General features: G+C 48.2%; 3 protein-coding genes across 3 annotated transcripts; 1 reads left to right on the top strand and 2 right to left on the bottom strand.

Annotated features, from left to right (window-relative positions):
• Positions 1 to 1,984: 1,984 nt before the first annotated feature.
• On the bottom strand, positions 1,985 to 2,467 carry LOC115459723 (histone H2A type 1-E-like). Its single transcript, XM_030189524.1, has one exon. The coding sequence runs from the start codon at positions 2,460 to 2,462 to the stop codon at positions 2,070 to 2,072; it is 393 nt and encodes a 130-aa protein (XP_030045384.1). The 5' UTR covers positions 2,463 to 2,467; the 3' UTR covers positions 1,985 to 2,069.
• A 318-nt stretch (positions 2,468 to 2,785) lies between these two features.
• Positions 2,786 to 3,210, top strand: LOC115459732 (histone H2B type 2-E). Its single transcript, XM_030189534.1, has one exon. It carries the CDS (start codon positions 2,810 to 2,812, stop codon positions 3,188 to 3,190), a length of 381 nt encoding a protein of 126 aa, XP_030045394.1. The 5' UTR covers positions 2,786 to 2,809; the 3' UTR covers positions 3,191 to 3,210.
• A 416-nt stretch (positions 3,211 to 3,626) lies between these two features.
• LOC115459745 (histone H4) lies at positions 3,627 to 3,938 on the bottom strand. Its single transcript, XM_030189545.1, has one exon. The coding sequence runs from the start codon at positions 3,936 to 3,938 to the stop codon at positions 3,627 to 3,629; it is 312 nt and encodes a 103-aa protein (XP_030045405.1).
• Between the last annotated feature and the right edge of the window lie 17,983 nt (positions 3,939 to 21,921).

The raw sequence follows: 21,921 nt of genomic DNA, 5'->3' as shown, positions 1-21,921 counted from the left end.
CCGGTCGAGACCTTAAAACTGCTGCCGGGAGTTAGGAGAGAAGGGACCTGTCCAAAAGCTGCTGCTCTGTATTAGGAGCTTTTATTTCAATTTTTCTGTCTTCACTGGTCGTCTCAGAACTCCCGGCATACCTTTTTTTTTTTTTTTTTAAACTCCATGTGTTCTCAAATCATTGATTTCTTTTGCCGCCTATTTTATTAGCTGTCTTTGTCGCGCCAAGGAATTATCTCATTAAAACGAAAAGCTCACTAGTCAGGTACTCAGGGCTATTATCACCAGCCTCTAAGGGACACAAATTCCTCAACAGAGGTACACTTGGTTGCTATTGAGAAAAGTGACTGTCCTTGATGCGACCAGACTGAAAAGCGTTTATCTGCTGGTCCTCCATAATCTTTTAAGGAAAGGACTATCCTCGGTGAGTCCAGTAAACCCTGCATATCCCGTGACCTGCCTTTCTGTGCGACGAGGAGAGGATTTGCAAATTATCTATGAGTCCTAGGTGTGATTTTAAAGTGCTACAAATCTACCCCCTCATCTCCTCACCACCCACGGTCATAGAACATGGTGCTAAAGCCGTACAGTTTAGCCCAAGTATTTTCGCTCTTCAAAATTTGGTACGTGGTTAGCTGCCTATATTTGAATTCAGGTCTGAGGACTCCACCCTTTGCTGCTAGAATGTGAGACACTCATTTGTGGTTTTTCACATTTAAGGCTCTATTTTCAATTTCTTTCCTTTTTTTCTTTTGTGTTTTCAATTTCTTTCCTTTTTTTCTTTTGTGGTGGAGAGTTCTGGCTCTGACTCATTTCATCTAATAAACCTTTTTTGTGTGTTTATTTAAAAACAAAACAAAAAGGTTGTGTCTAGGAAATTGATCCATTACGGCAAAGACACTGCATTAGAGGAGTCCATAAAAAGGTACCCTAGGCATTTAAAACTCATTCAGAACAAAAAGATATTAGTGTCGCTCTGTCCAAAACCTCAAAGATGTTTCTTATATTGCTGACAAAACAGCACAGAGAGGTTTCAAAGCACAAGGCACAGTCCAAAAAACAAAACAAAAAAAGCACAAACAGCCTCCAAAATCGGGACAAATGCTTTAATTCCACAGCAAAGATCTAAATGGTACATCAATTTCCTACAGGGGTGGTTGGATATATGGTTTCTAATGATAAAGAACCAGCTGGACAGCTTAGGCTCATAAATAAAGAGGAATTTATCCCAGCGTAACTGAAACCGAATAGGGCCAGGAATCTGCTGACACATTTAGAGCCTCCGATCCAATCTGTCTAACTCCATCGATGTTCTTCTTGGCATTTCTTTCGAGAGAATATAGTAAAAGCAGTGATGAGGCTGTTCTTTCAAAATTCTGAGACTTTCCGGGGCCCGCAAAGGATGGGGGTGGATTGGGGCGCTGTGAGCAGCTCCTTATTTCTGACAACAGCCTGGGTGGCTGCGGAGGCATCCGGCTTAAGACTTCGCTTGCCCAGGCCGCTGGAACTGGAAGATTAGCATATGTCACTGGGGTGGGATAGTATCGTTTAAGCTGGCAACACCCTCGAATAGCGGTTGTTTCATATATACAGAGCGAAAAAGTGGCAACGTTTGAAAAGCCCGCCCCGTGCAGGGATTGGTCAGAAAATCTTTCCCGGGCGAGAGTTAGGAGAGAGCGGAGAGGGGACCAGTCCAAAAGCTGCTGCTCTCTATTAGGAGCTTTTATTTCAAATTTTCTGTCTTCACTGGTCGTTTCAGAATTCCCGGCATACTTTTTTTTTTTTAAAACTCCATGTGTTTTCCAAGCATTGATTTCTTTTCCCGCGTATTTTATTAGCTGTCCTTGTCGCGCCAAGGAATTTTCTCATTAAAACGAAAAGCTCACTAGTCAGGTACTCAGGGCTATTATCACCAGCCTCTAAGAGGAAATACCTAACCTAGAGAAACATTTAATAAAGGATTCCTGATTTTATTTAAAGGCGATACTCCGCTGAAATCTGGCTCTTTACGAGAAAAAGTAGGTGGCTCTGAAAAGAGCCTTTTGGGTTCCTGGTTTCGTCCTCTCTGCGGGACAGCTTTACTTGCTCTTGGCCGCCTTGTGACTCTCGGTTTTCTTAGGCAGAAGCACCGCCTGGATGTTGGGCAGGACGCCGCCCTGCGCGATGGTGACTCTCCCCAGCAGTTTGTTCAGCTCTTCGTCGTTGCGGATGGCCAGCTGCAAGTGCCTGGGGATGATGCGGGTCTTCTTGTTATCGCGCGCAGCATTACCAGCCAGTTCGAGGATCTCGGCGGTCAGATATTCCAGCACTGCCGCCAGATAGACTGGGGCGCCGGCGCCCACACGCTCAGCGTAATTACCTTTCCGCAGCAGTCTGTGCACGCGACCTACGGGGAACTGCAGCCCCGCTCGGGACGAGCGAGTCTTAGCCTTGGCCCGAGCTTTACCCCCTTGCTTGCCACGTCCAGACATTTCGATCAGTTTTTAGAAGAAATAGTTGAAACTTTCACAGATCGAACCGCTTTTATACTCTCTACCACTGTTTCTTACACTCCTTCGCGATTGGTTAAGAACCGACCGTCCTGAAACCTGCCTGTCTCCGCTATTATCATAATGGGCAGGCAAATAGGCCAATCCCAGGGCTGCCAGGCGGTCTGATGACGTTTCATTGGTCTAGACCAAAAAGCAAGGAGAGAAACTCAGCGCCAGCAATTTGAATGGGGACCCTATAAATTGCCATCCGAACAAGCTTTTCCACTACTAGTCTAGTACGATTCTTTGCTTTGTCTATTTTAGATAGCGACTTTGAGCTTGTGGCCATGCCTGAACCAGCCAAATCTGCTCCCGCGCCCAAAAAGGGATCGAAAAAAGCAGTTAGCAAGACCCAGAAAAAGGACGGCAAAAAGCGCAAGAGAAGCAGGAAGGAGAGCTACGCTATCTATGTGTATAAAGTGCTGAAGCAGGTTCATCCCGACACCGGCATTTCATCCAAAGCCATGAACATCATGAATTCCTTCGTGAATGACATCTTTGAGCGCATCGCTGGAGAAGCCTCCCGCCTGGCTCACTATAACAAGCGCTCTACCATCACTTCCAGGGAAATTCAAACCGCAGTGCGTCTGCTGCTACCCGGTGAGCTGGCCAAGCACGCCGTGTCCGAGGGTACCAAGGCCGTCACCAAGTACACCAGCTCCAAGTAATGGCGGGCTCAGCCTACAGCTTCCGCACACACAACCCAAAGGCTCTTTTCAGAGCCACCCAACTTGCTCCACCTAAAGTGCTAAAATTTTGCTGCACGAGTAGGGCTGGCTCAACACTACCACTACTCCTTTACCTTATTGCTGAAGAGGAAAGGAGATCGAGTTTTTCACTTTCCAAATACTTTCCCACACCCCACTCTCAATATAAGTTTTTATTACAGAGTAAAAAAGGAGTCTTTCCCACACACAAACACACTCAGAAATATAACAACCTTCCCTTTTGGACGCAGAACTGGCTATCGTAACTACCGTGTTCTAAAATACATACGGACAAAATAAAGAAAAAGCTAACATCACAGCTCCGTTATTGAAAGTGTGGGTGGCTCTTAAAAGAACCTTTGAGTTGGTTGGATAGATTCAAATAAGGATCGGTCCTTTAGCCTCCGAAACCATACAGGGTACGGCCCTGGCGCTTCAGGGCATACACCACATCCATAGCTGTTACTGTCTTTCTCTTGGCGTGCTCAGTATAGGTGACGGCGTCTCTGATAACATTCTCCAAGAAAACCTTCAGCACCCCACGAGTCTCTTCGTAGATGAGACCGGAGATACGCTTGACTCCGCCTCGGCGAGCCAAGCGCCGGATAGCGGGCTTTGTGATTCCCTGGATGTTATCGCGTAACACCTTTCTATGGCGCTTAGCGCCCCCTTTCCCTAAACCCTTCCCACCTTTACCACGACCGGACATTTTTAGCCTGTAAAGTGAAAAGCTCTACAGAATAACGAAAAGAGAGACGTCCAACTAATATAGACGTCAAGCGGACCTTATGGAGAACTGGATTCTGAAACAAAAGCGGGACTGCTGAATCCTCCCCTCCCCCACAATTCGTTCCTCCCACTCGGTGTTCATTCTTCAACTTTTTTAAGGTTTCATGTGAGAGGAAGAGAAATGAACTTAACTGATCCTATGCGGGATGTATATTTTATGTGTACATACCGTTCACATAAATTGTTGCTATATTCGAAGCCTCGTGAAGGATATTTACATGGGATATGAGGAGGAGTAGGGACATATAAAGTACCATCTAACCTGCCCTTCCCCAGTCTCCACTCATTCCATACTAAAACTTCTTTTGTTCTCTACTTGTTTTTCCCATTACTGCTTTAAACTGATTTATTTTTCCAGTATTCTCAAATGTGGTATTAGCAGACTATTATCTGCTTTCAGGAAAAATGTGGAACAAAAATTGGTAATACCAATCATATCAAATTTGCCTCACAAAGGACACTCCAGAGAGCAGGGAGGCCACGATTTAAATTCTAAGACACTCTGCAACTGGGGGTGCAGCAATGCAAGAAAGCATAACTCTAATGTCAAGTCCGGATTTAGAGCACAACCAGTATTGTGTGCAGTAAACCACAGGCCTTAATGTTCACTTACTTGCAGAACTAGATATCTGGGTTTAAAAAAGGATTGGACAACTTTTGGAGGAAAAGTCCATAGTCTAGTATTGAGACAGACATGGCAAAGCCACTGCAGGCCCTGGAACTGGTCTCATGGAATGATGCTACTATTTATGTTTTGTTACATTTGTACCCTGCACTTTCCCACTCATGGCAGGCTCAATGCGGCAGGCAATGGAGGGTTAAGTGACTTGCCCAGAGTCACAAGGAGCTGCCTGTGCCGGGAATCAAACTCAGTTCCCCAGGACCAAAGTCCACCACTCTAACCACTAGGCCACTCCTGCCAGGTACTTGTGACCTGGATTGCCTACTGCTTGAAACAGGAAACTGGGCTAGATGGATGATTAGTCTGACCCAGTATGGCTATTCCAGTGGCGTAGCCAGACTGCCAGTTTTGGATGGGCCTGAACCTAAAGTGGGTGGGCACAAAATTTTCTCTCTACCCCCCCTTCCCCAGCAAAATGTAGTCACACTAATCAGATGCATTTGTAACACAGGGGTAAAGTGCTGCTTTTCAGTGCATCAGGTTTCAGAAAATAATTTATTTAATAGCCTAACACCCTTTTCAATGAGCTTTCAGAGGCCAAAACCTCCTGCCTCAGGTCAGTATAATGCTGTTATGGTATCCTCTCCTGACCTAAGGAAGGAAGTATTGGTCTCTGAAACTTTATTAACACAGGTACCATATTACTTTATCCTAAATTAAAAATAATTTTCTTTACCTTTGTTGTATGGCCATTTACTTTTTCTCATTGTGTTTCTCCCAGTCTCTAGATTCTGCTTTCCTTCGTCTTTCTCTTGCCAGGGTTTCCTGTCCATTCGTCACCTATGGCTTTTCATCTTTTCCTCACCCTTGATCTCCACATGCCCCTTCCTCTTATTCTCCAGTCTTTCCCTACTCTGTCCTCTCCCTCTTTCCATCCAGCAGCTCCCCTCTTTCTCTCCCCTCTTTCTTTTGCATCCAGCGTCTCCTTTTTCTCCCTACCCTTCCATCCAGTGTCTTCCCTCTTTCTCTCCTTATCCTTCCACTCATCTACCCTCTCTCCTGATCCTTCCATCTAGTGTCTCTATCTCCCCTCTCCTTCTATCCAGTGTCTATCTCTCTACCCTTTTCTGTTCAGTCTCCTCCCTCTCTCCACATCCTTCTAGTTTCTCTGCTTTTTCTCTGCATCCTTTCATCCATCTCCCCTCTTTCTCTCCCTATTATCCCATGTCCAGCAGCTCTCTTCCCCACTAGTCCCTTCTTCCTCGTCTTCCCTTGTCCAGCAGCTCTCCAGCCCCTTTCCCCTCTTCCTCCCATGTCCAGTAGCTCTCTCCCTTCCAGCCAGTCCCTTCCTCTCCCTCCCATGTCCCAGCAGCTTTCTCCCTTCCCTCCAGTCCCTTCTTCCTCTCCCTCCCATGTCCCAGTAGCTCTCTCCCTTCCCTCCAGTCCCTTCTTCCTCTCCCTCCCATGTCCAGTAGCTCTCTCCCTTCCTTCCAACCAACCAGCACCTGTCCCTTCCCACTCTCCATTCAGTAACTGTCTCTTCCAAATCTTCCTCCTCCCCTTCTTTCTGACTCTTTCTTTCAGGATCCCATCCAGCCCCTCTCTTCCTCCTTCCAACCAGCACGTGTCCCTTCCCTTTCTCACTCTGACCCTCCCATCCAGCTCCTGTCCCCTCTGCCATCTTCCCCTTTCCTTCCAGCATCTGACCTCTTTCCCTTCCCCTCCCTCTGACACCCCACTGCTGCTAATGCTCCATCTTAAGCACCTCGCGTCTGCTGCTCTGTCTGCCCTGCTCTGCCTGCACTCAGCTGTAAGCGATTTGCTCGTTGGCCCTTCCTTCACCGTGTCCCCGCCTCGCGGAAATAGGAAGTTACATCAGAGGGCGGGACACGGTGAAGGAAGGGCCGACGCGCAAATCGCTTTACAGCTGCAGCAGCGCAGAGCAGGGTAGAGAGAGCAGCTAACGCGAGACGCTTCACCGTAAGATTCGTCTTTTAAGGTTGGGTTCCGTGTGGTCTGCTCCTCAACGGAGCTGCGACGCCGGCGGGGCGGATTGCCCCGCCTTGGTACGATGATGTTGGGGCGGGCCTGGAGGGAAAGTGGGTGGGCCTGGGCCCATCCAGGCCCACCCGTGGCTACGCCCCTAGGCTATTCTTTTGTTTCTTATGAGGTGCCTGTAAATTTGAGTGCATCTCTTCCCTATTTGCTGCTCTGCTTTGGTTATCTATTGTCTTTTGATTACAGTACCAGCTTCTTCTTCTTTCAGGACTTTTCGTGATTACTTCCCCAGTTATTTGGCTTCCTTAACTGTTCCCTCTGCAGTACTGACCCTCTCAATGACCATCACCTTGTTCTTCCATCCCCATCGTTGGTACGGCTTGCTACTACACAGCAGAGTGTTTTTTATTTCCTGGCAACGCTTATATGGAACCAACTCCACAGTGGCGTACCTAGGGTAGTTGACACACGGGGTCGGTCTTTTTTTAACACCCCCCCTCCAAAATCCAGTACTAGGCATACCGAGAATACAAAACACTCAGGACCTATAGAGCAATTCTACCATACCATAAGCAGTCATTTCTATGAGTCACACATGGAAAAAAAAATCTTAAACACTACAGTGAGCACTAGAACATCAATTCACCTATTGTAAAACGAAACCAGACAGATAGTACAGATCGTCAATCCTGCACAATCAATGCCAACTGAAAGTCTAGTCTTTTTCACAAACACAGATACACCCTAATCCACTATAGAACAAGTAATCATACTACTACTACTACTAACATTTCTAAAGCGCTACTAGGGTTACGCAGCGCTGTACAATTTAAACATAGAAGGACAGTCCCTGCTCAAAGAGCTTACAATCTAAAAGACAAGAGAACAATCTAAAGACAAGTGTACAATCTAGAGGACAAGTGAACAGTTAATCTGATAGGGTGGATAGATTGGGGCATTCTATATTTCTCAAGCGGTTAGGCGCCGAAGGCAGCATTGAAGAGGTGACTTTTAAGCAGAGATTCATAAACTTTCTATTTAGTCAAAAATTAAACTGAACCCCCAAGATGCCAGACTCTGCATACAATGCAACACCACAGAAACAGAAAATGTCCCCTAGTACTGTGCAAAATATAAAGACAGCAGATGTAAATTTGGAAAAAAAAAACTAACAAATACCAATCACCACTTTACAAATTAACAAATAGAAATAAAACAAATATAGAAAATAAAATACCATTTTATTGGACTAATACATTTAGCTGTCAGAGGCCAACACCTTCTTCCTCAGGTCAATACAGTATAGTGTGTTACAGTGTCCTAACCTGACCTGAGGAGGGGGGTTTTGTTCTCCGAAAGTTAGTCAAAAATGTATTAAAATCAGTCCAATAAAAAGATTACCTTATTTACATGTTCTATTATAAACATTTATTAACACAGCTACAATACTACTTTATCCTAAAGCAAAAAAAAACCCACAAAAATATATATTTTATTTACAGTTTGTTGTCTCTGGTTTCTGCTTTCCTCATCTTCTTTTCACTGTCTTCCTTCCATCCAGCATCTGTCTTCGTTCTTTCTCTGCCATCCAGTGTCTGCCCCTCAAGGGCGGGACCCAGTGAGGGAAGACCCGACGCGACGTCGACGAGGAGGTTTGCCAGCGCTTTCTTTTACAAGCAGGCAGGGCAGACGCGAAGCGCTGCCTGCCATGCTGCTTTTCAAATTTTTTTTAAAGGCACAGGATGGAGAGGAGATGAGGGCTGACTGCAGTCAGCAATGGAGCACCCCCCACCCACTGACACCCGGGGGGGAACGCCCCCCCCCCTTGGTACGCCACTGCAACTCCATAAGCCTCTACCTGAAGACAAATCCTTCATCACATTTAAGCCTTTCTTTAAAAATTTCCTTTCATCTCTTTTCCTGCCACTGCCTCTGCCACAATCCTCTTCACCTTCTCCCACCCAATTGGGCACAAAGGCAGGACATTTCACCCCAAGCCCCACTGGAGAAGGGGGATCAAAATGCAGTAGAGGCCTTGTGCTGCTCCTATCCTCCATGAAGGGTAAAGAGAGATAGGAAGTAGCAATGCTGAATAGTGCACCATTCGGTATTGCCCTCTCTCTGTGCACATCAAGCATTGCCCTATCTCTCTTTCTTTCTCACCCCCCCCCCCCCATGCAATATATCCCCTCTCCTTCCCTCCCCCACCCCATCCCCATCAACTAGCATTACCTATTTATCTGTCTCTTTTTTCCCATGGAGATTCCCCTGACCCTGTCTTCTTCCCTTCCCCTCTCTACTCTCCCCACCATTCAGCATTGATACTGCCTTTCTCTTTCCTCAGGTAACATTGCCCCCTTCCCCTCCTATGCAGTATTTCCTCTCTCTGCAGTCTCTCCCCAGCCCATCCAACATTACCTGTTTCTCAACCTCTGGCATGCAGCAGTGCTCATGTCTCTGTTTTCGTTCCCACCCACCCCCCCATTCCACAACTCAATCATTTAGAATTGCATATGCCTATCTATTTCACAGCATCCAGAAATACACCTCTCTCCCTCCTACTGTGCAGTACTGTCCCTCTGGGGTAGATGCATCAAGCAAACGTAAAAAAAAATCAGAAACTTAAAAACCTTTACCGAATCTCAAATAACGAAGCATGCTCCAAAAACACAGCCCCAAAAAGTTTGGTGCGGTATTGCAAACCCTGATTCCCGAATGTTTTGCTAATGTGCCGTAGCAGCATACGGAACGCATGCGCACTGGTCCATTCGGAAAGCGTGTGTTGTAGGCGTGGCTGTCGCACGCCTGTGATGTCATAGGCGTGCGTCGACAGTGTAAAAGAATCAAGTCGCTGCACTGTTTTTTTTTAATCACAGGTTCCTGCCGAGTACTAGTGGAGCTGATTTCACGCAGCTTTTCCTGAGATTGAGATTTTCAATCTGTAAGTGTGAAATGTTGTTAGCAAAAATTCTGCTGTTCATCCCATTTAACAGTTTTTAACGTCTTTTCCTCCTTCTGTTTTAAACTTTTTTTTTAGGTGTTATTTGTGTGCCACCTTGCTTCTTCATTCTGTTTCTTACACGTGTTAATATTTGGGTAAGAAGTTCACATGAGCGTATGGTTGTTTACCAATGTGATTTTCATGTCATCCTATTGCTGTTAGGTACTCCGATTTATCCTTTTCGGTGTGTGTGTGGTGTGTGGATGTGGTGTGTGGCTCCCTTTTTGTTGTTTTCACCTTTCTGGTTTCCAGTTCTCATTTCAATCGGTGTGGCAGGGTGGTGGCGGGTTGATAAGTGTTCAATTTCAAGCTCTTAACTTCTCCAAAATTTTATGTCTCTGGAAGCAATGGAGGATAATGTCTCGTGGCGTGAGGAACAGGAGACAGTTGGCAGTGAGGGGCATGGTAAGCGGAAGCGTGCTCCAAAATTTACGGAAGAAGAGCTGGAGGTGTTGGTTCGTGGTGTATGTGCCGAATTTGGGAGGCTTTTTAAGAAGGGCAGGCTGACGGTTGGACAAAAGAACAAGATATGGCGGAACATCGTGGCAGAGGTGAATGCTCTCAGTGTGCGTGTGCGCAGTGTACAGCAATGTAGGCACCGCTGGCACGACTTCAGGGGCATGGTGAAAGTGTAGGCACAGCGGAAGTGGGAACATGCAAGGGGTACAGGGGGTGGTCCTCCATGTGATGTGGAGCTGACCCCCCTGGAGGATGCTGTGTTGTCCACCCTTGGTCAGGCGCAGGTTGTCGGACTTCCTGCTGGTGGCGACACGTCGGAGGATGCCAGTGGTGTGCTGGAAGGTGAGTATGTATAATGTTGCGCAAGCAATGGGATATGTGTGTGCGTGACAACTTCCGTTGTGGACTGTTTGGGTCAACCTCGTCTCTGTCTACGTTTACAGGTGTACCTCTGGAGGAGTCCGCATTATCAGGCCCCACGCCAGAGGACACAGACAGTGGTGAGTTGTGCTGTGATGTCCAGCTGGTGTGCTGGAAAGAAAAATAGGTACATAACTATTGCCATAGTGGGAGACACCGAGGGCCATTGAGCGTGTGTTCTTTTGTTCCCTGTATTACAGTGTGTGCGAGAAGCCAACCCCCCTCTGCACCTTCCTGTTCTTTCGGCATTGCTCAGCCGGGAACAAGGCGGGTCACCTCTTCCCCTTCCTCGGCTAGTAGTGACGTGGTTCCGCGTAAGTATTGTGTCCGTACTGCATGTTGTGTCCTATCAATTTTTGTGCTGGTTGTTTCCTTTTCTTTTTTTGGCTTTTTAAGGCGATTGAAGCCTACATGGCCAATTACACCATAGGTTTTAAACTTCTATCATATCTCCCCTCAGCAACACCATGTGCCACACGACGTCCGGTGCCGGGAACTTTTACATTTTCAACATTTTCAACAGGGCCTGCAACACCATGTCCCACGCAACACGATGAAGAGGAATCACGTGTGTACTTTCTTCTGATTGTATGTTGTGGGAAGATGAGAACGTTTGTGTAACTTCGTTGCAGTTCTCCCTTTTCTATTTTTTAGGTGTTTGTTTGTTGACACCGACACAGGGGGGAGATGAGGTGGATGACGATGAAACTGTCACACTAGACCTACTTGATGTCACACCCCCCCTGGATGGTCATGCCACCCCCCTATCTGCCGCTATGCAGATGCCCACAGGGCCGTCCGCGCAGAACACCCATGGAAGAATGGCAGGCTCGTCGTCATTTGTGGGAGATGCAGGGCAAGTGGAATGACGGGATACATTCTCTGCTAGGAAAAGCGGCAGAGGGTCTCCAGCATTCCTCTAACGCAATATGTGCGCAGGTGCAGAAGGTGATGGAGAGCACCAACGCCCAATCAGAGAAGACCATTGCCCTCTTAGAGAAAATGTATGCCGTTATGGAACAAAACAACGCCCTTATGGAACAAAACAACACCCATCTGCATGAGCTGCGCATGAGAGAGTCTGCCCAGCAGTATCGGCAAGAGCTCGGGAGGAAAGAGCTTGACATATCGCATGATGACTCTGCATGCATTTACCGCGCTGCTGGTGGTATATTTTCCTCGTGTATTCCCCCCCCAAAAAACAATACGTTTGCCTCTGATGTATATTCTACAGCACCCCGGTTACTATGTGTCCATCTAATGTGTCTCTTCTTTTTCCCTTATATCATTTCAGCCTCTACGTCGGGCCTGCCCTGGGCTATAAACCATTCTCATTCAGGTAAGTATTGGTGCTGCTTGTGAAATCCTGTCAAATCCTACACATGCATGCGCACAAATGTTACATATACTTCATGTCCTACAGCAAGGACAACAAGTGTTCCTTCTACGCTCCCTTCCTTGTACAACATGACTCACGCGGCTCATACAGCTCATACCAGTAGTACACCTCTTGAAAGTACGTAGACATTTTAGGTGCTTCTTCTGTTTCTGCCATTGCATTTTTTATTCACTGTCCCACGTATTGTTGTGTTTCCTTTTTGCAGCCGCCACAGGGCAAACCATTGTCTCGAGGGACCTCTTTCATGAGTAAGTGTCACGCGTTACGATGTGTTTGCTGTTCGCCGGCCCGTATAGTATATATACCTCGGTGGAGGGCCACATTTACTTGACTGTTCAATTCTGTTTTCTTAACACAGGCTGTGCCACAGTACACCACGGACAGGACAACGGGACATCAGGACAACCCCCTTTACCACCCCTGTGTGGCAGCCACCCTCTCATTTGTAAGTATGGCATACAGATATACTGGAATAGAATGTTTGCCAACGTATGTTTCACTGCTTTGTTATACAATTTCTACTGTCCAAACTGGAAGGGTTTGGTATCATAATGTGTAACTTTTACGTTTGTGTTTTACATTGCAAGTTTTGTTTTGGATTTCCCTAGCAGCCACAGAACAGCAGGAGACCCTCTTGTTCCTCCCACGTTTGGCGGGCATACTATGCATGGTGAGTTTCATGTTGGCATCTATTATTTTGTTCCATTTCTATCGATACCATGACACGGCTACCACAGCTCTGTCCTTGAGGTGTAGAGATATGTACTCCAAAACAATGTGGAAGAATGCATTGCTTACGTTTTAACTTTGTTCTACTCTGTGTTTGTTGTGCATTACCTGGGCGATACTGGTGTTCCCATCCCCCTTCTGAACCTCCCCATTAGCACACACTGAAAAATAAGAATTCTCAACATTACTTTTATTTTCACATAGATGCAGAGAAACAGCAGCATCCTGTGTTCCAGCGCAAAGAACACATCTAGAGGACACACAGTCTACCTGCTTGCCGGTGCATGTGTTCAGCCTCATTTGTAATATGTTGGAATTAGCATTTTCTGTGCTTGGCTTCCAGGCCATGTATGTGTACGTAACATCTTATGGACACGATTTTTCTTTTTTTACGTATGCTGTAATAAATAATCAAAGCTTATTCATTTGAAGGTATTATTTGGTATTGTTGGAATTGGTTGTTTGAATTATGTAACCATTTTCTGTGCTTGGCTTCCAGGCCATGTATGTGTACGTAACATCTTATGGACACGATTTTTCTTTTTTGACGTATGTTGTAATAAAGAATCAAAGCTTAATCATTTGAAGGTATTATTTTCCTCCATATTTAAAAGCTTATGTACAAATTAAAATGGTCACATGCTGACAGTCCGTGGACCTTGAATAAATGGGCAAGTACAACAAAAAAGGGTACATTTGTTAACCACATATCAGTAGAGGCCATGAACGGAGGGTTTAATGTAGGTTGTGAGAAAGACATAATAGCTTTCTTCTTGCTCCTCAACAAAAAATGGGATTTTATTCCAAGTATTGCCTCGAGCACACGGTACTCTCTGAATCGACACATGATACTGATTGAAACAGATTTTATTGTTATCGTGCAACTGTTCATGTTATCGGTGGCATTACCTAACAATAACAACCAAAAAACATTTGCACAGGGCTGCAAGGGCTATGCTTATTCGGCGCTGACATGTTACACCTTCACGGCGGGAAGATTACTTTCAGTTTTTAAAACGTGCAGGGAAGGGCATGTGTGACCTGTCCACCAACATTTAAAACATTTAAATGATTACCACCCGGTTCGATGACGCTCAAGGATGCGGTTCTACGATACCTTGATGTTATCCGCCTTGGAGGTGTAGCTTGACAGCTCTGCACATATGCAAACTGTTTGTTAAAGCATATAACTGTAACATGGCTACACTGCCTCACGGGGTTGCGAAAACCATTCCCTGATCACCTGCCTGCGCACAGCATTCCCCCTGCTTACGTCTGATCCTGTGGCCAAGGGGGTTATGTCAACTTCAGGAGGGACTACAATGTCGATGTCAATGTCAAGGTTATGCCTCAGCGCTAAGTTATGAAGCATACAGCATACAAGCACTATATCAGCAACCTTCTCTGGGGAATATTGAAGGGATCCACCGGAAATGTGCAAACAGCAAAACCTGCTCTTCAGTACTCCAAAAGTACGCTCGATCGTACATCTTGTTGAGATGTGTGACTCGTTGTAGCGCTTCTCAGCATCAGAACGGGGGATCGGTATAGGTTTAAGTAGCCATGTTTTTGATCCATAACCTGCATCCCCAGCAGGGAGACAACAATAAATTGCAATCATGGTTAAATTTTTTTTTTTTTCTGCATATTTGGGGATGTGCCCTAACATGTCCTGGTGAAAGAGGTCACTTTACTTTTGCAAAGTGCACTCATCAGAATCAGGGCTATAGCGAAAGTAGTCGAGACACAGCCATGCAACCTTGAAAATGCAACCACCCTGAACCGCTGACGTGTCTATTATCAAAAACGGGCACTTACCGAGAAGCCATCCTTGGGCAATCCGCCCCTCGGCAAACTTCCTTCCCAGCGCACTGTTAGACAAAATGTAGGAGTCATGACAGCTCCCAGGATAATGTGTCACAACATCCAGGATCTTAAGGTTCGCATCGCAGACCGCCTACACATTCAACGAGTATCCCATCTTGCGGTTGCGGTATTGCATCTCTTGATCGGACGGCGGGGTGAAGGCAACATGTGTGCAGTCAATAGCTCCCAGGACGTTAGGCATACCAGCTATCTTGAAAAATCCGGTCTTGATCTTCCTATGCTCCTCTACCCCCATTGGGAAAGCAATGTGCTTACGGACGCACTTTTTAAGTGCGCGCAGAACCTGAAACATATATGTCAAAGGTGTTTGTTTGGCAATGCAGTAATGGAAAAAAACATTTTTGGGAGGTAGGGTTACATAGGAGGTGGGAAAGGGAACACAGTGGTGGTGTGCAGTGGCTGGGGGACTGGCAATTGCAAAAAAAGAGTTGTACCTGTGTAAGATGTCGTGAAACAGTGGACTGGTCAACGCCACTGTTACCCCCTAATACATGCTGGAATGTCCCTGTTGCAAGGAACTGCAGAACAGTCAGCAGCTTGACTATGCCAGGTACTGCGTGAGATCTTGCAGTGGTAGGATCAATATCCTCTCTAATTTCCTGATATAGCTCATAAATGGCTGTTCTTGATAGGCGGTAGTCATCTATGATTTTCCTGTCCGATATCTGATCTAACACCAGCCGTGTTCGAAACACACGTGGCCTTGGCAGCCGGCGAGGGAACAGGGGGGGAAGCTGTTCAACATCTGGTCCCCTTTGATCCTGTCCCTGCCTGTCAGTGACGTGATCATAAATCATGTCAGGGCAAAAGTCCAACTGTGCCAGGAAAAAACCACCATCCATTTCCTTATTCCAGCGGTACACCAAACAGCCCAAAAGAGGATCCACCGTTCGTTTCCTGCGTGCACTGTGTACGTCATACATATGCGCCGCCAAGCAACCCTGTCTCGCGTGTAACACAGACCCTGCACATTCGCGCGGTGCTTGCTGGCGACGCTACACACATAAGTTTAGAAAATAGGAAGCGCAGCACGCTGCCAGTTTCATTGGCCGTCGCCCTAAAAGCCAGATTGCTTGCCACTGCAATGTGTGACACAAACGCGAGCACCTTCGTTATATTCAAGCGCACGATTTTGACGTCACACTTGTACGCAGCCAACCAGAAACAACATGGACCCAGCACATTCGCGCGGCGATTGCTGCCGGCGCGAGACACATAAGTTTCAAAAATAATTATTATCAAGGAAGTGGAGCACACTGCCGTTTCATTCACCGTATGTCTGTCAGAACCCCCAACACAATCATTATGGTATGCATGACACAGAGGACATAGGTTAAAACACATAACCAGGGGCAGAAGAAACCTACAACAGGAGACATCGCAGCACCCGGGGGATCATTGAGCGCACCTTTGGTTTCTTGAAAAACCGCTTCCGCTGTCTGGACCGGTCTGGAGGAGAGCTGCTCTACAGTCCAGAAAAGGTGGCCAAGATCTTTGTGGCGTGCTGCATGTTACACAATTTGGCCCAGCGCAGAGGACAGCCTCTCCCAGAGGAGCCAAAGCCACCACCAGAAGAGGCCCCAGATGAGCTGGAAAAGGAGCCCCCTCCACCCCCAGCCCACAGAGCAGAGCTCAATGCCTACTAGCTTGGCGTAAGAGTAAGACAAAGACTCATTGAAACAAGATTTAGGTGAAAGTAAGTGTACATTTATTTATTTACATTAAGTGCATGTGTTACTGTGTTCAACCCCACCACCACCACCACCACCACCACCCCCCTCCCATACCCACCCCCCCTCCCACCAACCCTCACCCTACAGCATGTCCCATCACTTTCCCCTTCCCTTCCCCCGTCCCCTCCTACCCCTCCCACGCCCTTCCTTTGCAGCTGGTGCTGCACGGGAAGTCTGTTCACCCTCTTCTGAGGTGCTGCTCCCAGTGTCCTCCTCCGTATCCCCACGGCAGCCTGCGGCTTCGGCTGCACCGTGGAAATCCAGCCACCTTGTTGGTTCTAGTCTGGCCACAGGACCCAGAATGGGAGCAGATTTGGTGGGTGCTGCAGGAGAGGGTGTGGAGGCGGACGATCGCAACGCCCACCTCTTAGCTGGTGGTTGGTGGTCAGTGGAGGAGGAAGTTGATGGCAGGCCCTGCTCCAGCTGGAGTAGGTGCTGTGCCCTGAGGGCGCAGGTGTTGGATGCTCTGCTCCAGCCGTTTGAGTTGCTGGAGCACCTCCTGGTGGCCTTTGCGTTGCGCCTGGAGGAGTTCTTGGTGGGCTTGCTGCTGTGCCTCCAGTGCTTGGCGCTGCAGCTCTAGTTTCTGCTGCCGGTACTCCTCCAAGCGCACGTTGTGGCGTAGTAATTCCGTGGCCAGCTGCAGGAGTTGCCTCCTTTGGCTGGATGGCCTCTGGCAAGGAGCTGGCCCCTCCTCCTCACCAAAGTCATCCGGTGCTGGAGGTGCGGCCTCTGTTGGTGGTGCTGGTGGAGGATGTGCCTGTACTGCAGGTTCTGCTGCTGCAGGTGGTGGAGGCAGAGGCTGGACTGGTGCAGGTGGTGGTGGAGGCAGAGGCTGGACTGGTGCAGGTGGTGGTGGAGGCAGAGGCTGGACAGCTGGTGCAGGTGGTGGAGGCTGGACTGCTGGTGCTGCAGGCTGTGGAGGTTGAGGTTGGACTGCTGGTGTAGGGCGTTGGCCTTGCAGGCCACTAGGGCCAGCCTCCTCTGAGTCATCACCTGTATAGGTGCAGCGCTGCGTATGCCTTGTAGCGCTATAGAAATGCTAAATAGTAGTAGTAGTAGTAGTAGTATAGCACAAGAGTGAGGAATAGTGTTGGTGCAAATAACCCACTTTTGTCTTTCAGCATTCATATACATTGGCATGTCCCCCAACCTGATGACCCAGGAAAGAGATGGTGAGGAGGAATGGAATTGACACGGGTGCGAAAGAGAGAGCCCCACAGGCAGCTGGGTAGAGGTGGTGGACGATCAGCCAAGAGAAGGACACCACTCACAACGTTGTGGACAAGCTGTTTGTTGTATAATTGTTAAATTGAACAACATTTCAGCATGTGTTGTGTTACTACTGACTTGGTAGACTGCATAGAACTGCTTTATGACCCCCATTACAGGCTCCTTCAGTTGAATGCATGTGGCCCACACTCAGTAGAGCACAGAGGTCACAGAAGGAACTAGGCACAGTTTGTTGATGGGAAAATAGGAGGGAGTAGTAGGGAAGGAAGGCCCCCAAAGTTGTGCCACAGTAGTAACATGCACACACCCAAAGGAACCAACTGTAAAGTATTATTGGGGGTGCTAAGCCCAGTGCACAAAACTCCTCCCTGCACAGCTACATGATCTTTCCTCAATATTGGGGGTGCTCACACACCCACAGCACCCACCCAGTCTGCTCCTATAACACACATGAACACTACCACTACTCAAATAGAGCTTACAATTCAATTAAGATGCGCACACAGGACAAGTAAGAGGAAACCCAATGACAACGGTAGGGATAGGGAGTAAGGGTACAGAGCTAGTGAGTAGGGGTTACCAGGTCACAACACCATCATAAAGGTGGCCTGTTAATGTACATAAAGACAGCCAGAGACACTCCCCCCCACCACCTCCCTCCTCCTGCCCCCCACTCCTCACCTCCCTCCCCCTGGCCCCAACTTCTATAACACAAGTGTACTGCAGCACAACAGATACCCCAACTGCATAATGAAACACCTACCTGAGTCCTCAGCCTGGGCCGAGGTGTCGAGGGAGCCAATCCCGTGGATGCCCTCCTGGGGTAGGAGGGAGTGCACCATCAGCTCCATGGGGGTGAGGTTGGCTGTGTCATGTCCTGGGGGATTGGCCCCCGCCTTCCTCCTGACATCCCTCCTCAGCTTCCGCCACTTTCTCTTGCAATCCTCCACGTCTCTCCCAGAATGGTACACAGCATTCAGGCTGTCCCGTACTGCCTCCCATTCCCGCTGCTTCGTGGTTGCAGCCAGCCTCTGCCCTGTGGGAGCAAACAGACTCCAGTGCCGCTGTTGTATCTCCTGCACCAGGAGCTCCACCTCACCTTCGGAAAAATTACCCTTCCGGGTCAGGGGCAGACGCGGCGGCATTGTACCAATGGGGTTTTCGAAAATACGGAGTGGGCGTTTATATAGTCGCCAAGAACGCCCATTGAGACAGGGGAATAGGCGTTTTTGATATGGGCGTTTGTTTTTCAATTATACACATAATTCCTAAGCGTGCCCAGCTGAGATAGCGATTAGGAGCACATGATTTTGATTATGAGTAGATAAGTATGGGCGTCTCCACCTGCCTTCCCTTTCTTCATTGCCATTTAACCTGCCATTTCCTGCACTGAGACCTTGCCGGTTGTTCGTAATAATCATTTACAGGGTTTTACCCTCACTTATATTAAGGTTTGTGTTTAGCAATGTATGCTTGGGTACACCTGTGTATTTAGGGGGGGGGGGGATTATTGCTGGCCCTCAGCCACCATGCCTTCCGTTTCCTCTTTTCCACATCTCCTGATGCTCCCTTCCTTTCTCCCATTCTCTCTGCCTGGTTGTAGCAGGCAGTCTATGGGGGCGACGAATTTGCTACACTCGCCCCAAATCAAGCACCCCTCGGTAAGGGTCATTTCAATCAGGGAGATGTGCAGCTAATGTTCCAGAAGATAAAAGGCGCACTACACAGTCTTGAAACAGACGTTCATGGTAAGCTCTCATTTGTCTGCCACCTCTTCTCTTTGTGCTCATAGTCAAGGAGTGTGCATTCACTGTATGTAGTCTGGAGTCAGATCTTAGGTAGCTCTCTTTTCACCAGGTTCCTGTGCACTGTACTGTGGGGTTGGCAGGTCCTCAGTGGTGTGGGCCAGCTGTTGGAACTGCTGTATTGGTTCCCGGTAGGTTCCATCTTCCTTGTTTATGTGGTATACCCCAGTCCCCATTTATGACGTGGCCACCCATTCTCAAGGTCCATAGGAGGGGGAGGGGAGAATGATTTATGCAATGGATGTGTTTAGGACATTATGGAACACCTTCCTAAATTCCTCCATAGGTAGTAGGGAACATGAACATTTTTTTTAATCGGTAGCCTGGACAAAATGCTCAAGGTGGCTACAGGTACTGCCACTGAGGCCTTAAGACATGGTGTTGAGGGAGAGGGTTGTGTGTACAGGTCCCAACCCAAAGTACCTGCAGGTGGCTAAAGCCTGGTGGCTGCTGTGGTCTAGTGGTTAGAGCACCAGCCTTATAATCATAAGGTTGCTGGTTCAAATCCCACCTAAGGCAAGTCACTTCAGGGACAAACTTTAACACAAACCCAGAATACCTGAATGTAACACACCTTGATCTACTACTGGAGAAAGTGTGATCACACCTGCAAATAATGAGCACCATTTTTATTTCTGCCTTTCTCTAACACAAGTATTACATTGCAACTGTGATGAAGTAACCATCCATCTATTGGGTTTCCCATTGTTTCCCCTTAGCATTATATACCATAGCTGATGTATTGAATGTGAAAATATGAGCCAGCTGTTTGTAGGTCCTTCTTGGGCCCCCCCACCAATGTGGCTTGTGGGTAAGGATGTGTGACCATCAGACAGCAAACACTGTGTATGTGCTACCTGGGGTTATGTGGAAGTGTCTACTTGGCAGATCACACGTGCTACACTATTAATCTCTTATTGATGGCACTCTGTGTTGTGGGTCAGTATGGTGGAGGGAGGGAGAGAGAGAGGCTGGCTGGCCATTTGTATTCATGAACACAAATATCCATCCAGGCTCCCCGGCCCAACCCCCCTGCACATATGGCCATGCAGGTTGGCATGAACAGGTGGCCTTCTGTATGACCAACATTCTCAGACATACATCAACTTTCTCATTCACACAGCACATTTAATGCTATGCATATTGCTGCCTCCTTCCTCTCAACTCAACAGCACCATTTGCTTATATGTAATGCACAAGGGAGACAAACACACCCTGATAGTTAAAGTGTAACAAAAACATTTATTTTACCCCCCACCCCCACCCCTACAAAACAACCCCCAACAATGCCCTCCTCCCCCCCACAACTCCCCACAACCCCAATTCCCCCCCACACACAGAACCCCAACAATTCCCTGCCCCCCACACACAGAACCCCAATAATTCCCTCCCCCACCCACTCCCCACACTCCCAACAATCCCCCCCCCCCCCAATTTAAGTCAAGGGCGGGCATGCCCTCTGACTAAGGCCCTCTGTAGCAGGGCAATGAGCAGGCCCAGCAGTACCCTTAGTGGGCCCTGGAACTGCTCATTGTCCTGCCGTAGGGCTCTCACCTCCAGCAGCAGCTGGTGCTGGCCAACTACTAGCTGCTGCTGGCCATCTACCAGCTGCTGCAGGAGGCGCATCATGGCACCTGTGCCTAGGGCTGCTGGAGGTGGCCCACGGGCTGGAGCAGGCCCAGAGCTTGGAGCAGGCCCAGGGGACGGAGCAGACCCAGGGGAAGGCGGTGAGGCAGGTGATGGTGCTGCCGCAGGGGATGTGGATGGCCGAGGGGAGGGAGAGAGCTCTGCTGCTGGTACAGGTGGGGAGGGGGCCTCCATATAGTCCTCATCTATGATGAGGACCCCCTCCTCCGAGCCCGACGACTCCTCCTCCTCCGCCTCCTGTGCAGGCGCCGCCGCCTCCTCATCCTCCTCGTGGCTTTCCTGCTCCTGCTCCTCCTCCTCCTGGAGGTGGTGGCCCTCCTCATCTGCCCGCTCGGCTTGCTGGTGGTGGAGCCCTGTGTATGTAAAAGGAGTGTGATTGAGATCAGCGCATACAACATGGCTTGCATAGTGCAGTAGCTGGGTGGCGTGAGGCAGGGGATGGGGCAGGGTGTGGTAAGGCGTAGCCTATGCCCATGGGGAATGAGCTGCATCAGATGACATGACAAAGAACCCTGGAACCTCCTCTGACACACACCGCACAGGACATGTTGCCATACCAAATTCATTGCTGACCAGCATGTTTGCATTGTGAGATGCAACGAGGGGTTGATGAGCAGTTGTTGTAGGATTTATTGGGGGGGGGGGGGCAGTGGGAAGGGTGTTGAGCACAAAACTTTTATGTGAGTTAGGCCATGACATGCAGTAAAAGTAGGGCCTCAGGCAGGTCTACCAGGACACACTAATCAGCCACCACAGAAAGGGGAATAGTAAAGTGAGGCATATCATCTCATTCATCTCGGGGGGATGGTCGGAAGTTGCAGCCACACTCATGGGAGAACCCCTGCAACCTGCATCCTTGATCTGGGACAGATATGTTATTACTTACTAGTTGGCTATTAGGCACATGGGAATTGATATTGTACAACACATTCGCATTATTCAAGAAGTGTATTTACAAATCTGTACAGGTGTC

The sequence above is a fragment of the Microcaecilia unicolor genome, unplaced genomic scaffold, assembly GCF_901765095.1.
Source record: "Microcaecilia unicolor unplaced genomic scaffold, aMicUni1.1, whole genome shotgun sequence".
NCBI classification, from domain to species: Eukaryota; Metazoa; Chordata; class Amphibia; order Gymnophiona; family Siphonopidae; genus Microcaecilia; species Microcaecilia unicolor.
The sequence above is the reverse complement of the archived record's forward strand: the minus strand, read 5'-3'. Positions and strand labels throughout refer to the sequence as shown.